This window comes from Homalodisca vitripennis, unplaced genomic scaffold (assembly GCF_021130785.1).
Source record: "Homalodisca vitripennis isolate AUS2020 unplaced genomic scaffold, UT_GWSS_2.1 ScUCBcl_5893;HRSCAF=12845, whole genome shotgun sequence".
In the NCBI taxonomy this organism is placed as follows: Eukaryota; Metazoa; Arthropoda; class Insecta; order Hemiptera; family Cicadellidae; genus Homalodisca; species Homalodisca vitripennis.
In genome coordinates, this window is record NW_025782028.1 from 8,455 (window position 1) to 24,940 (window position 16,486).

Here is a 16,486-nt window from a genome sequence, read left to right on the forward strand (position 1 = left end):
TTTGATCCGAAAGTAATAGACCGGTAGACAGTGTCGGCGTATCCCCTCTAGAACAATATTTGTTTAGTCCTCCTCCGTAGACTAATGGATATAGTCTCGGCTCTCTAACTGAGAGATCACGGGTTCAAATCCCGGGGAGGTCCAATCAGGCATAGACAGGATTAGTGTACTTTGCAAATAAATCTCAGTGTAATAATAATAATAAAACCAGTGAACATCGAAGCCGGCATAGCGTAAAGCTGAGGCTTAAAAAAAATTTGTTTATATTTACAAATCTGTGTACGTAACGTTTGCGCAGCCCTCATTCATATTATGGCTGATCGCGTATAATTCTGAATAACAAATTATGAGCTGACATAATTGCTATAAATGCAAAATTGCTATGGCAATAAATGAAAGAATAACCTAAAATAATTCTTGATTATTTAGAGGAAAGTTTTTAAAACTACAGAGTTAGCAGAATTTAAGTTTTTAGTCTAATGACAATATTAAATATTTAAATGGCACCTTGTGATAGATGGCAGAGACTAGAACCAACTTTTCGAACGTGGGAACAACTGATAATACAATTTTTATTAACATAGTATATTTTTCCCTTTTTACTCCATGCTGTACGTAGCAACAGAACATTACCTCATGAAAAGTTTAATATAGGAAATTAAACAACATACAGTATTTTTGTATATCATCAGTTATGTAAAACTTTGTTGGCAATTTCTATATTGGTGTAACCATAGAAAAGTAACTACAATGTATACTACTTAACTGATAAACTGTCACAAAGAGTGTTTATAATAAAGTAGGCCGTGATTCATGGAATGTGTTGTCTGCTATGATACATGACAACAAAAAGAATATGTTTATTGGTTATGTTCAAGCTGTGTATCCGATTTGAGAGTGTTGAGTTGATGTAAAATTTGTGGTTACGATATTATTACATTGTTTCGTCTTTTGCTTAGGTTTGTGTACCGTTTTTAGGCCCAAAAAGGTGGTGTTCCCTACATTACTTACATTCTAATTGGTGAGATTTAAAAGACTGTCACTTTTCCGTTGTCATTTTATCCAAGCTGGACATGGAAGCACGAGAAAAAACAGAACAATTGCTAGCTTTAAAAGGTATGTAGATCTTTCATGACCCTAAGGCCTACAGCAGCTAAATGGGTAAACTGAAATAGTACTTGTAGGGGCTGCAGTATTATAAGAGGCCAACACTCAAATGATCGATATTCATGATCTTCGAATCATCAATAGCCTATTCATGAGTAAGGAATTCACAATATAACTAACTACTTAAAACCAAATGTTGTAGGTACGTATTTCAAATTACAGTATAGTTCGGCTGTTTGGGAAGACTTCAATAAGCGGCCTACACTCGTTTATTCGATTGCAATTATCGAACAGTTTGATATATTATCCAACTTTGATACGAAAAATCGTACACAATGAGAGTTATAATAAACTACTGTAACCAGAAGAATATCGTACATTATAATTTTAAAAACATAAATTTAACAATAACATTACAAAACAACAAAATTAACTCAGACTTAGATATCAAAGAAACCTTACAATATTTATAACTTGCTCATCTTGATATCAATGAGAAACCGCCTTTTGTGAAATGCAGGAAAGAATTCTCCCATGTCTATTTACCAGGAGCCAAAACCCACATGTTGAAGCCGCTTAAACAAATCTCATCACTTGTGAGAAATATCTCACATATTTTCTTCATATTCATCGCATTTTACTAAGTCTCAAAATATTAGTTACCGGTACTTCTTGTTGTTTATTGTTTACTTTAAAATTACTATAACTAATAAGTTAAATCATATGCTAAGTTGAATAAATTGCAATATTGAATTATTTCTTCGGATGAAAACAATCGAACCATTTGGTAATAGCAATCGAATAACGAATGTAGGCCGCTTATTAAAGTATACCCCTCACGTGATCTAAGTTTAAATTTGGGTACTATCTCAAGGAATATTTTTTTGCAATAGCAAAAGTGCACAAGTAGCCGTGCAGTGTAGACATCCTTATCTGTTTCTCTAGCCTACCTTATCTGTACTTGTTCTTTCAACATGAGTGATTGTGCTCTGTGTGGTGATTTATTGCCCTAAAATGGTGATTTTACTGTCTGTTCTGTATGCTCTCAAAATGATCACTTTGAGGGTGTTGAAGTCTTGTGGGTAATTGGAACTGAATGGGGCAAAAGAGGAGGATAAAAATCAATTTGGATATCTCCCTGGATGAGGAACCGATTTAGCATTAGAGAAGCATGTGCTTCAAAATGCATTTCTTTTTTAATCTTGATAATATGTCTAAAGCTGAGCGTCAGAATAAGTTTAATTTAATCTGTCATGGTGTATATATAATTGTTCAGGTTCAGCTATAGAGGTGGTCCAATCGGTTATGTAGCTACCTAGGGATTTATATTAATAAATATTTAAAATGGAATCATCATGTGACTTATCTTACTAAAAGATTAAGAAAAATAAATTATTCATTTTATTATATCAGAAATTATATAAACACTAAATATTTGAAAATGTTGTACTTTTCATGGTTTAAAAGCGTGATAAATTATAGTACATTATGAATTATGGTGGCAAATAACCAACAATTTTAAATCCTGTAGTTATGGGTTAAAGAAAACAGATAGAATGAGTCACCTCTTTGCGTAGAATAGTACTTTAACATTAAAACAACTATCCATATAGTGTAGTAATGCATCTTTATAAAATACCAACACTATTTTTCTTTCAGACAAATAAATAGAACTTGATTGACCCAGTTTAACTTGCATCATTTACCAAATATTAAATAAAGAAATAAGTAGACTTTAGTTTTTATTATATTAGTCTGAAATATTTTAATGTAATAATACAGTATAGTGGAAATTAATACTACTCGAAAGGAAGCTTAAATTTAAAATGAAGTAACAAAAGATTATTACAGAAAATGGCAATCTATTTAACTGGAAACCTGTAATTCTTTCTTAAATTTAAAACTCCCTAATGGTTTTTCTGTGTTAGCTATCAATGATATAGTATATTTATATGTAGGTAGATGTGTAATAAATATATTATTATTTATTAAGTAATATCTATAATATTTTTATTGTTGTTATCTCTTTGAAAGTTTATTGTTTGTTGAAATAACTTTGCTATTGTTATAATCTTTTTATAAATGTTAAAATAATTAAAAATATTATTGTTCTGTTATAGGTGTAAACCTTTTTATTTTAATGTTACTAATTCCAATTCTTTATTTTAGAAATAACCATTATTTCTTATATAGTTGCATGTTCCAAAAGTATATATTACTGGTATGCAAATTCTATTTACTGTTTCAAAATGTATATAGAAGTAAAAAGTATGTTTTTTGTGTGTGTATGTGTATGTATATATAAATATATGCATATATTTATGTATATATGTATGTAGATAGGAATAAATATATTTTTATGTTTTTAGTAATACTCAGTGTTTGAGATGTAGATACCAAACATAAGGATAGAGTGGACAAGTACACCGGCTTCTAATATTTGTAATATTTATTTTTGTAATATTTATATTTTCCCCCACACACATACTTCTTTGTAGTGCATGGGGCTTGTAATAATTTTACAATGTCTTTTGAATAAATATAGTTCAAATGAAATGAAATGAAAAAATCAGGGTTGGATTGGGGAAGTGCACTCAGTAACTAATAGGGTTGGAATGTGGCTGGGTTTCTAATCTCGTGCACGAGTGTGTGTGCATTTGTTATTTGCTAGTAATATAAACCTCAAAAAAGGAACTAGCATCTAGTTGTACGGGTTGAGAGTTATGCTACTGGCAGTCAGCACAGGCTGTAACAGTACCGAATGCGACAAATGAGAATCATCTCTCAAGATATTACCTTTCAGAAAAATATCATAAATTAATACTGTTTGAATGCCTTTATAATTAAAAATAATTATCTTAGATGTATTATTACTTTTTAAATGAAAAAGATTATAATCCTAGTTGATTTTTAAGAAAGTTATATTTGTTTTTTTTTTTAGTATGCAAAAGGTTCATTTCAAGCCTCCTAGTAGTATAGATAAGCATATGCTACTATTGGCGTAGACATTATGTAGGCATTAATCATAATTTAAATGATGTTTTTGTCTTAACCAATAAACCGATGAAATGCATACATGTTTCTGTGTATTCCTTACCTAATTTCATGTTTATGTCAAATAGTAGAAAATCTTAACAACTTTTTTTAGAGATTTAAAACCCTGGAATCTCAAAATTCTATAGAAAACAATATTGTTAGCCTTTATTTAAAATTGAAATGCAATCTGGTTCCAGATTTCAGAAGAGTAAAAGTTTTAAAATGTTGCGCAGTAAGAACAACTAAAATCTGTACTGTTTCCATTCCAAGAACTGTAATAAAAAATCTGATAACACTTGGAATAAAAATGTGAAATTAGACAAGAAAAAAAACTATTGACACAATTTTATTTTTGATCTTAGATCTATTGGCTTAGTAAAATACATTGAAAACTCGCCAATGTATAACTTACTTTGTGCACTGACTGTAGTTTGTGCAGAGACTTGTTAGTACATCTTCAGATACTGGTTGACATAAAATAAATAATTACTATGGCAGCAGCCAAAGTAGTAAAAATCTATAAGAAGAGTATAATTAGGAGTTGAAATCTATTTTACGTTCAATTGCTGTGTAAATTATGGAAAATCATTGATTAAATTACAGTTTCTCATTTACAGAAATAAAATTAGATATGCACATTTTTTCTGAGTTATTGCGATTTTTTTGGGAAGCATTTTTTTGTGTGTAAATATTGTAATGACATTCTGCATCAATATGAGCACTGACCTATACTCAAAGAGTGGATATTGAACTCTATAGGTGCTAATGAAAAAGAAATAATTAAAAAAATTCACATTAATTAGTAGTAACATTATTTTGTTTTACAGTGATGAGGCTGACTAGGCCTACTCTGGCGAGTCCTCTAATTGTGCAGACAGAGTCCACAGACCTTCCTGGTATGCATTTGAACAACCATTTGAAGAGTGATATTACTTCAGTTGCTGGAGCAGAATCATTTGCTGTGGGACAGTTACTACTCTTGCCACAGAGTTTTGGGTAAAAGTTTTTTCTCACATTCACGTTTTGTTACAGGATGGATCAAAAGTCCTTAACTAATAAAAAAGTGCTCTACAAGAAACCTTGAATTTTATTTTATTACTGTTAGGGATATTTAGTACAACTGAGGGCAACATTGTCTGACTAGATGTGTGCAATGAACTACACCATTGTTGTCATTGAATATAAAATTAATATCACGGAAAACCAGAGAGAATTTTTGTTCAGCAGTACAACAAGAGTCTTAGTAGCAGCAAGAATTTAAGATTAGTGTGTTACGCTGCATATCGTTTGATTTACTAATCATCAAAACCCATGTAAATAAATTCCACATAGTGAAATAGAAGGTTTATATAAAGTGAAAGTTGTAAAGATAGGTTTAAAAGTAGTCAGGTTTATCTTTTAACGCCTATGTTTCTGTATATAGATCAAGAAATGGTGCAAAACTCTCAACGAAAATTATATACACACAGCAAACATTTCCTGGTCCTGTACCTGTACAACTTACTATAGAACTACAAATTGTGTTATACGTCTTTACAAAATGTTAGCACCTCAAACACTGTACGTTACCCTTAAACCTGTGTATAACTTATTGCTATTGGTGTTGGAAGTTTGTATGACAACAATATTCAGAACAAATTAAATAACATTTTTTAGCGTTGAAGCTTGATTCAGTTTTAAATACTTTGCGAACACATAAGATTAATCCACTCAGTAAGTGGAGAATTCTCACATTACACAGGGATAAAGACTACAAAAAGTAGATTTTTTTGTTATATTATTTTCAACAAAAGATTGTTGGCTCAATTTGATGTCTAAGAAATGTTGAAACCGCTTCGCATTCAGAAATAATCAGTTACCAGTAGTTAGTTTCTATGTCTGAAGATAATGAACAAAAAATTGTGCCTTTACGACAGGAAGGTACATTACACGTCAAACATTAAGAACATTGTTATAGGTAAACTGCTTACAAAAAGAGATTGGATGATTTGAGTACACGGAGTGTGAACAGTTGAACGATTTTTGTAACCTAATGCATAGAATCTATAGTTTTAGCTAATTGCATATAATCTTAAGGTATTTTTTATGGATAAGGGTTTTTAAATAAAGTTAATTCTAATGTTATAATTTTTACAATTCTGAAATATAATATATCTTATTTAGAAGAAAATATCAAATTTATTCAGTGGGCAAGAAAAAGTGAACAAAATGTTCGAGGTGAACAGGTTTTTTGAAACACTCTGATCGGGATCATTCGTTCACCTGATTTACCAGTTCGAATTGAGCAGGTTCATGACCGAAAGGACTGGCCACTGTCACTGTGCGGCTAACCTCACTCCAAAATGTAAGCTTCCTGGATACGTTTTATGGTTACATGAGTCTGTTTAATTAATATTTGATGCATGGACTGCGACACTTGTATAGGCCTACACACAAAAATACAATATAGTCATAGAATAGGTAAGTAGCTACAGTGTAAACAAAACTGTCTGAAGTGAAACAATCCATACAGCTGATAAACAGAGCCAAGAAGATGCTTGTTCCACTGCCCGCTATACTCCCTCCACTGGAGAGGAGCCTCTAGGTCTATGTGATTAACACTCATGTAAATGTGAAGTTATTCTCAAAACCCCAACTTATGAATATTACATACTAATAAAATGTAGATTAACAACAATCACACAGAGAACTTACTTCTGTGCCACAAAAAGATCCCAACTTTCACAGTACAAATACCCAGAAGCCCATTTACTAGTGATATTTTAAAAATTAAAAATAACTTCAAGTTTTTTATTCGGATGTTAATCTGAAAATTTCATGTCGTAACCAGGCATAATTTTAGCTTTATCAAAAATTGAAATGGAACATAAATTCTGAGCTTAAAGAGTAACAATCAACATGGCTTTGTTAGTATTTTAAATCCAAGATGTTATTAAACCACTAAACTGGAGATTTATTTATATAAAAAGGTTTCTTGACAACATCCCCTATGTAACAGAAAAGTGTCGTCCACAAACACACACAACTTGTCATTTCAAATACTATGTGTGGAGTATATATAAACAGCAAAGGACCAAGTATGGGACACTGATGCACTCCTGATGTAAATATCCTCTAAATTGATAATTGATTAAAATCAGACCTTCTTAATCGAATATTTTAACTATTCAACATCATCCTATTAAATATAAGCATACTTATTTTCTGCATCCCCCTTGAATACCCAAACTTTCTAACCTTTCTATATGTAATGCGTGATTAACTTATTGAAAGTTTTATAAAATAAAAGATTATCCAAATAACAGAGTGATGTTGGTTAGTCTTTAACAGTCCTATAAATTATACAGAACATGGCATCCACTTTGGTTGTATCCAAAACTAATAAAAAGATTTAATTTTAATTATGAATACTTAACAATAATGTTTTGTCATTTTTACATAAATTCAATTGTTATTTTAATTTTAGATAACTAATTCTTGAATTGTTTTATAGGAACATCTACTTGGGAGAGACATTCTCGAGCTACATTTGTGTACATAATGATAGCACTCAATCTGCCAAAGATGTCACTCTCAAGGTTAGTAAATAGATAAGGTCTACTGGTCAAAGTTTGTTCCCTGTTTTCCAATGGTTTATGTGTCAGTAGGAACTTTTATAGTTTCTGACATCAAGGTAAAGAAAGAGGTGTAGTAGAGAAAGTAAGCAGTGATAGTTAGTAAATATTAAGATAGTAGTAGTAATTAAAGAATATTGCTATAACCAATAATACTATAAATGCAAGGGGTAAGAAAAAAATGCTAAAACAAACAGATTAACTAACCATATTCTTACTTAACATGTGTCATTTAGTTGCATTATTCTGACTGTGACTATGCTCTGTCGTGTGACACACTCCCTTACTGCCAAGTGAAGGGTTAAACTAGCTAGCATAGTTACTAGTTAACCCTTTACTTAACATGTGTTCATTTAGTTACATTATTCCTGACTGAGACCATGCTCCATTGTGACACACTCACTTACTGCCAAGTGAAGGGTTAAACTAGCTAGCATAGTTACTGGTTAACCCTTTACGTAACATGTGTCCATTTAGTTACATTATCCTGACTGTGACTATGCTCCATTGTGTGACACACTCACTTACTGCCAAGTGAAGGGTTAAACTAGCTAGCATAGTTACTGGTTAACCCTTTACGTAACATGTGTCCATTTAGTTACATTATCCTGACTGTGACTATGCTCCATTGTGGACACACTCACTTACTGCCAAGTGAAGGGTTAAACTAGCTAGCATAGTTACTGGTTAACCCTTTACATAACATGTGTTCATTTTAGTTACATTATCCTGACTGAGACCATGCTCTATTGTGACACATTCACTTACTGCCAAGTGAAGGGTTAAACTAGCTAGCATAGTTACTGGTTAACCCTTTACGTAACATGTGTCCATTTAGTTACATTATCCTGACTGTGACTATGCTCCATTGTGACACACTCACTTACTGCCAAGTGAAGGGTTAAACTAGCTAGCATAGTTACTGGTTAACCCTTTACGTAACATGTGTCCATTTAGTTACATTATCATGACTGTGACTACGCTCTGTCGTGTGACACACTCACTTACTGCCAAGTGAAGGGTTAAACTAGCTAGCATAGTTACTGGTTAACCCTTTACGTAACATGTGTCCATTTAGTTACATTATCCTGACTGTGACTACGCTCTGTCGTGTGACACACTCACTTACTGCCAAGTGAAGAGTTAAACTAGCTAGCATAGTTATTGGTTAATCCTTTACGTAACATGTGTCCATTTACTTAACATGTGTTGATTTAGACACATCATTCTGACTGTGATTATGCTATGTTGTGTGGCAAACTGACTTACTGCCAAGTGAAGAGTAAAACTAGTTAGCATAGTTATCAGTTAACCCTTTACTTAGAAAGCGTATGTCCATTTAGTTACATATCCTGACTGTGACTGTGCTCTGTCATATGATACTCTCACTCACTGCCAAATGAAGGATTAAACTAGCAAGCACACTTATTAGTTAACCCTTTACTTAACATGTGTTCATTTAGATAGGTGTACATTATCCTTACTGTGACTATGCTATGTTTTGTGACACATTCACTATATAACTACCATTTAAAGAGGTAAAAATATTGGATTACAATTATTTAAAACAATAGTAAGAAATTATTCTGTATATAATACGTTGTGATAGGATTAGTTCAACTAATTTATACCATTTATACATTTTCACTGTATAGTTATTATTATGTTTAATATATTTGGCATGTTTCTTAGAGGTAATACATTTCTAACACAATTTAATACAATACAAACTCTTTTACAATCATTGATGATTAACAAGAGAGGTCACATGAGTAGTTTGTGAAAAACTTAAATCTAAGCATAGAACTAGCTGCATATCATTTTAAGAGTCTTGATATAGGAACTGAAGTAAAAATTTTCAGTTGTTTTTTTTTTTGTGTCCCGTCTGATTAAATTGTATATTTAACTTAACTAAATGTTAATCATAAGGTTTAGTATAGGACATTTAAGGGAATTTATTAACTCTCTCCTGTATAAACAGAAAGCTGACATATTCTGTTTCTCATTTAAATGGACGAAGACAACCTGTGATAAGTGTATTGATTCCTTTCCATTTGTTTGCGTTTTTTGTATTTTACTTGCAAGTACTTCAACTTACTGGTAGATGTAAAACATCCTATTTGTTTTTTTACATGGCTTTAAAAAGATGTTTTATTGCTGTTGCAAACATAGTGAATTCAAGTTACCCATCAGCACCTTAAGAGCCCGTTGTACTAACAACCATCTTTATTTTACTCTCATAAGAACAATGTTAAACCTCAAACACTTTTACGGCTTTATTTTTAATTATAAAATTATGGGAAATATGTAATGTTTTAAATATAACCAATACACATTTAAGCACCTTTTTATATTTTCATTATATTTATTGGTTTTTCATTCAGAAATCTTAAAATTATTTATACTTTATCAGTGTGAAAATACTCAAAAAGTATAACAATTTATATGAAAAAACTAAAGTATGACTTTTTGGTACTTTGGTATTATCCAGAAGCCACTCTATCCCTATGTTTTGTTATTATAAGTAGGTAAATGCATACATATGTATTATAGATAGAAAAATTTCAAATTAAAATTTACAAATGCTCATGTGATCTGAGCTTGAATTTAGGTACTATCCCAAGGGATGTTTGTCTTTTTTAGCTTTCCAAAAGTTTCAAACATTTACGACACGTGGACTATCAGACATGTGATCTGAGGTCGGGAACTTACTAATCGGAAGTGCCCCTGGCCAACAGTGCTGTTCACCCTGTACTTCGGTTAAAAAAGAAGAACATCTCTCGAGGTTGTACCCAAATTCAACCTCAGATCATGTGAGAACTCGTAAAGGTTAACTTTAACTTTGGTACTACCAGTAATATATTTATGATAACCTAATCTAAACCTACTTATATTGTATAATACCAAGTAGTATATGGAACAGAGTGGCTGCCGGATAATACCAGAATATGGTCTGTATCGCTTGTTTCACATTCTGTGCTGCTCACCGCAAACTATTATGTTTAGCAAGGTATCTAGTTTCTTTTTGTTATTGGCTATCACAACACTACAATTTGTTGTATTATTATTTTTAATGCTAACTTGTACTAGACTTGAATTTCAGGGGTTCCTAGCCAAATTTTGTTGTCTACAATAAAAACATGTATTCAATCATTTATTATATACATTAGACATGATGTTTAAATTTAATATATTTTAAAACTAATACTGTTTTGCCTTCATCTAGATTTTGTATACTTTTGCTTATCCTACTGATGTCATGTATAGCAAGTACTCTCCAGAGAGTATTGGTGTTGCAAACAAGGACTGTAAGAGCCTTATCAGGACTAGGCTTCAGGGAAAGTTGTAAAGAAGCATTTATAACTCTGAAGATCATGACTGTAATAAACCTCTACATAAAAGAAGTTTTTATGTATCCTGGGACACAAGGTAGAGATCTTCATGACTAGAACACCCGATATATCACAAGATACCATCTCCCAGCTTACCGCCTCTCCCAATATGAGAAGAAACCCTCTTACATTGCCATGAAGCTGCATAACCTACTGGCAGAGGAAGTAAGACGTCTCTCTGGAGGAAGATTGAAGAATGCCTTTACTGGTTAATCAGCAATCCATTCTGATCAGTGGCTGAGTTCCATGAAAGAAGACGCTGAACCAATACTTGAACAACTTTGTTTTTTTTTTAATATTATTAAATGTAAATAATACATATCATTTCCAATTCTTTTATTTTTCTTGCGAGGCCTTTCGAAACCGAAGGTTTCCTCATCAGGGCGACTCCACAAATTAAAAAAATGTATTATTTACATTTATTAATATTTATATGTTTTTCCAATTGCTCCAAGAGTCTTCAAATTTTGTTTTTTGTTTAAATTACCTGACACCATTTCAATATTTAATGTATTTGGAAATAGAGTGATTTTGTATTTGTATATATAAATAAGACTTGTCGTATATCCATCCAGTCTTAATTGTTGTTTCCTTTGTGTAATGAATTTCAATTATATTAATATTTTCTCAAGGAAGGTTACGGCTATTTGTTTTACAATTATAGCCTTTTCCAAAACTCCTGTTTAGTGGAGAAACTACTATTTCAATATTCAGTCACTTTGACTAGTAAACAACGAAACTCTAGATGTCAGTTGATGAATTATAACGATCTAAATCTGTTTACAAAGTTAATGTTGCAACAGTTTTGTCAACTCAGGCCGATCTTCAGACCAGTTCCCTGCGTATCCCCTTGACCGGCCATCAGAGTGATTCCGTGGCCAGGGACCTCGACCCCGGTCAGAACTTGGATGAAGTCATACACCATGAAGTCAAGGAAATTGGAACACACATGTGAGTCATACAGTGACACAATATGTTGCCTACCGGATTTCAATTTATTTTATGTTTATATACAAGAAATATTGTAATCAGAGGCTGTATATTAAACAAACAGTTGGGAAGTGAGTGTTTAGTTGATACCTGAATACAATTTGAGCAGTGTAGATTTAGTCTTTGGGTTTTCATTGTCATACTTTCAATACTGGAGGCAATACACTCCATGTAGAAGTCAGTCTTCACTATTTTTACTAAAAATTCATTGTATTTTTTTACAGCCTGGTATGTGAAGTGAGTTACTCACCTCAGACATTGACAAGCAAACCGAATGTCGTTCCGAAAGTTCTTCAAGTTCCAGGTCGTCAAGCCACTCGATGTCAAGACAAAATTTTACACTGCAGAGGTATTGACATTGTTTCCCACTTATTTCAACAGTATTGACAGGCCATTGACAAATTTTCCACATTCTTGTCTTTGTATTGATATCCAATCATAATTTGGCTGACATGTAACTGCTAAAGTCTGCTTTTATTAAAAAAAGTAGGAGCTACCGACACATTGGTACTCAATGAGTTAAGTATAGACTTGTAATGGGTATATTTCTTTTGGGAGATGGGACATGTGCTTCTAACCAATTTTCTTTTTATAGAATGAATTTAAAAATTGTATTGTATCTAAATGTATTTTAGCTTTGAATCTGGATGACTAATAAATTCCAATTACAATGACTTTGTATTTTTTTTTCTTGTAGCTGTGAACATATGACTAACACTCAAACTGTTTCTGTTAAAGAAAACTATCTACTATTAAAATATTACATATATGTACCTACTTCCATTCAACTACCCTTGTGCATATATAAATTTATTGAAACTAATAAAAATAAACTGAAATATCATAACTTTATGTTGCATTTGTCAATTAATAATTATTACAGTTAAAAGTATAAACAACAGAAAAAATAATATATGAAGATTTAAAACCATTTTTTATGTTACAGAGTTAAAATCTTCAGATATCCTTATTGGTCTTACACATTTGTAGTTGTGTAACTATATTGTGAAAAAACTCACTAGCATTGCCATTGAAATCAGCCATAGCTTTGTAGCACTGTATTTTTATCAGCAGAATGTATTCTTTGTTGCAATATATATGGAATAGATGCTAATCTGAAAACCAGACACAAGACATACAGGTGTCAATTTCTATATTGCAGAGTGCGTAAATTGACAGAAGAGTAAGCAGACTTCGTCTCACTGACAGATACTGAGAATTCAATGGGCTTTTAAACATTGATGTTTAATATCTAGCAAAAGTTTTATTTTCCCCTCTTGTAATTAGTTATTTTAGTAAAGTATATTTTTAATTAATTTCAGAAAAAATGTACTCAATAACTACACTTTAAACCAATATTTTCTTTTGTGGTTTGAAAATATCTTATCTATCTCTAATTAAATATGATAGTTGTCTAGAGGTCTTTCATAAAAAGTTGAGTAGATATAAACAGTTCTGGCATCCCTTATAGCCAGCACCTATGTCACTTATTCCACAAGTTAGTTGTCACCAACGTTTCATTGTCTTTTTGTTTTTATTGATATTACACAACATTTTTGTGTTATTTATTTTTAAACATGTAAAACTTGCTGAAATGTACTGTCAATATTTTTATTATATGGTAGAAATATTATTAAAGAAGGAAAAGTATGGAAGTGGTGTCACCTGTTTAATTCAGGTTGAATTACAATCATTACAAAAGTTGATGGTCTCCTATTCCACATTAATGAAGGTCTGAAAACACAAGTTACATCAAAGTTAACCAATGTTTCACATTGGATAAACTTAGTGACTGTATTTCTATAATTTAACAATCAATTATCCATGAAATCATTGCTAATTATTTCTGCTTAAAAAATATTTGTGCACAGTGAATTCCATGGCTTTTCACTGATGACCATAAGCAAATGTACATTACAGATTCATTGAGCATTCTTGAAGACTTTGATGTTCATGAAACACTTGACAGTCTGTGACTGGTTATGAAACTTAAATGTCACACTTTACACCCAACAATGCAAACTCATTGTCAAGGTCAAAAAAAGTGCGAGCTAACCTGTTCAACAAGCAAACAGGTGATTACCATTATCTGAGACCATTGGAGGACCATTTCATTAACCACGGTGCTTTACTGTGTGAATTCATGCCCGAGGTGAAAGCATGAATGCTGGTTCTCACTGCTTGAATCTCAGCAGACTTCAACATACTATTCAGAACCGCCAACAAGGGCTATTGTTAAAAGGAATGTGTTTGATCCGTGACAATATGATGCGAACACAAAAACAGGTGCTGATTAACAGTTTTGGGTAGGAGAGGTTTCCAATCATTTTCCACACAGTCCCCAATCTTACACCCAGTCAGTTCGCTTTTCAGCCACTACAATATGTATACTAGTTTATTTAGATAAAAAGTCATAAGCCATACATTTTCATTATAATAAAACTTTTAATATATGAATAATTGGGAGTTTTTTCTTGTAAAATGAAAATAGCTCTTATTTTCTGGGCAATTGGCGTATATTTATGTATTTAATGGATATTTTTTAAAATTTAATGCCTTTCTCATAAATAGTATCTTTGTCATTTTTTCTATACTTAGTATATTTCTTTCAAACCTTAGTAATACGTTGACATGTCTTTCTAACAGCTTTACCTGCTTTTAACAATATACTGCATGTTTCAAATGTTTATTGCATGTTCCTGAATGCATGACACTTTTACTGCACAATGCCGCTGATATCTGCAAGCTGTTTTGCAGGAGTTTATAGTAAGTTTCTTCTTTATTTTTATGTTACTTTTTTTAAATTTATTTTTTTTAGTAAAAAATCAGGATCTTTGTATGAGATATGTATTAATACTTTTGTCCCGTGGGTGTGCCAGCAATAATACTAGCCTGGATATTTTTCTCATAATAGTAGTTTTTAGATTAGAGTTATATAATTCATATAGTGAAATAAACACTTCATTGCTTTCTTTCATCAATTGTACTAAAGTCCAGTAAATTCACAAATTTCTCTTTAAAAATATACTCAACTATACATCTTATCAAGAATTTGTTTTCAATGTGACGATATAATATATGTATCTGTTTACAAAACAACAGCTTGTGAAAACTTCAAAATATGGAATCATTACAGAGTGGACTATGAAGACAGAAAAAAACAAACTAAACTATTAAGTAGATCACTCTTCAAGAAAAATTCCAATATTTCATAGAGTATTTAAATAGCTGGTTTTACTAATCATTAATGTAAATGACATGCCAATGTGCCAACGTAACACTAGTGAGTTAATGCACTTGATGTGCTGGCACACCTTTGTGACTCAAAAAGGTAATTTCTTTCTGATCTATTTTTCTTAAAAAGTATAGTCTCTTTTAAAAATATTTTAAAAGTTTTTAATATATACATATGAGCAAATTATTAAAAATATTAACTGATATATTATTGACACTATCTTAAATTTATCCCACTCTAAAATATGAATGAAGGCTCTTAAATAATAGTCTATTGTGTAACAAGTAATTTGACTTTCATAACAAAATTAAAATCTAAGATTTTATTTTTATTAGTTATTAGAGATACATTTGGTTAAAATATGGTGTAGAATTAGTTTAAAAAGAGTTCTTCCTGGTTTTAAAACTTCAAAAATGAAACTTAAAAATTCCTTAATTTAAATTTTATTTATGTGTTAAATTAGTAAATAAATTAAATTAATTATTTAATTTATTTTATTTGTTTTACTTTAGGTTTCTCTGTAAACTATTTCAAGAGGAGTCAGAAGTCAGAATATTCTTTATTACAATTTCTTTAAGAAATGCAATGGTGTCAAAACAATACTGTATACAATATATGAGTAAATACATAAAATTGTAATACAATACATAACATCAAGTCCAGGTCGTTTGATAAAATTCATCCATGGAATAGATTGGATTGTCCAACAAGAGGTTCTTCAGTCTGTTCTTTAGTGTTGCACCAGTTTCCTGTCTGAAGTCTTGTGGTAGGTGGTTGAGGATTTTCATACCGGCATATATTGGTTTTCTTGCATATAGAGAAGTTCGATGAGCTGGGAGGTTGAAACGGGTTGCATGTCTTGTATTATAGTTGTGAAGGGCTGATCCTTGAGCTGGTTATTTGATTGATGCATAGTGTGCCACCTCACAAATGTACATTGCATACACAGTCAAGATTTTAAGACTTTTAAAATGTTCTCGGCAGCTCTCCATAGGTTGTAGGCCTAGTATAGTTCTTAATGCTCTCCTTTTGTAATATTAGTTATCCTGTTCATATTGGTCTTGGTAGTACCCACCCCATGCGGCTATGCCATAGATTATGTGAGTTTCACA

General features: G+C 31.5%; 1 protein-coding gene across 1 annotated transcript in view; it reads left to right on the top strand.

Moving 5' to 3' along the window:
* Nucleotides 1–715: 715 nt before the first annotated feature.
* LOC124373574 (trafficking protein particle complex subunit 13-like) overlaps nucleotides 716–16,486 on the top strand; it is a 49,473-nt gene continuing 33,702 nt past the window's right edge. The window contains 6 exon segments of the mRNA XM_046831937.1: nucleotides 716–1,116; nucleotides 4,971–5,139; nucleotides 7,637–7,721; nucleotides 11,967–12,100; nucleotides 12,364–12,406; nucleotides 12,408–12,488. Of these exon segments, the coding sequence (XP_046687893.1) occupies nucleotides 1,074–1,116; nucleotides 4,971–5,139; nucleotides 7,637–7,721; nucleotides 11,967–12,100; nucleotides 12,364–12,406; nucleotides 12,408–12,488 (555 nt within the window). The 5' untranslated portion in view covers nucleotides 716–1,073.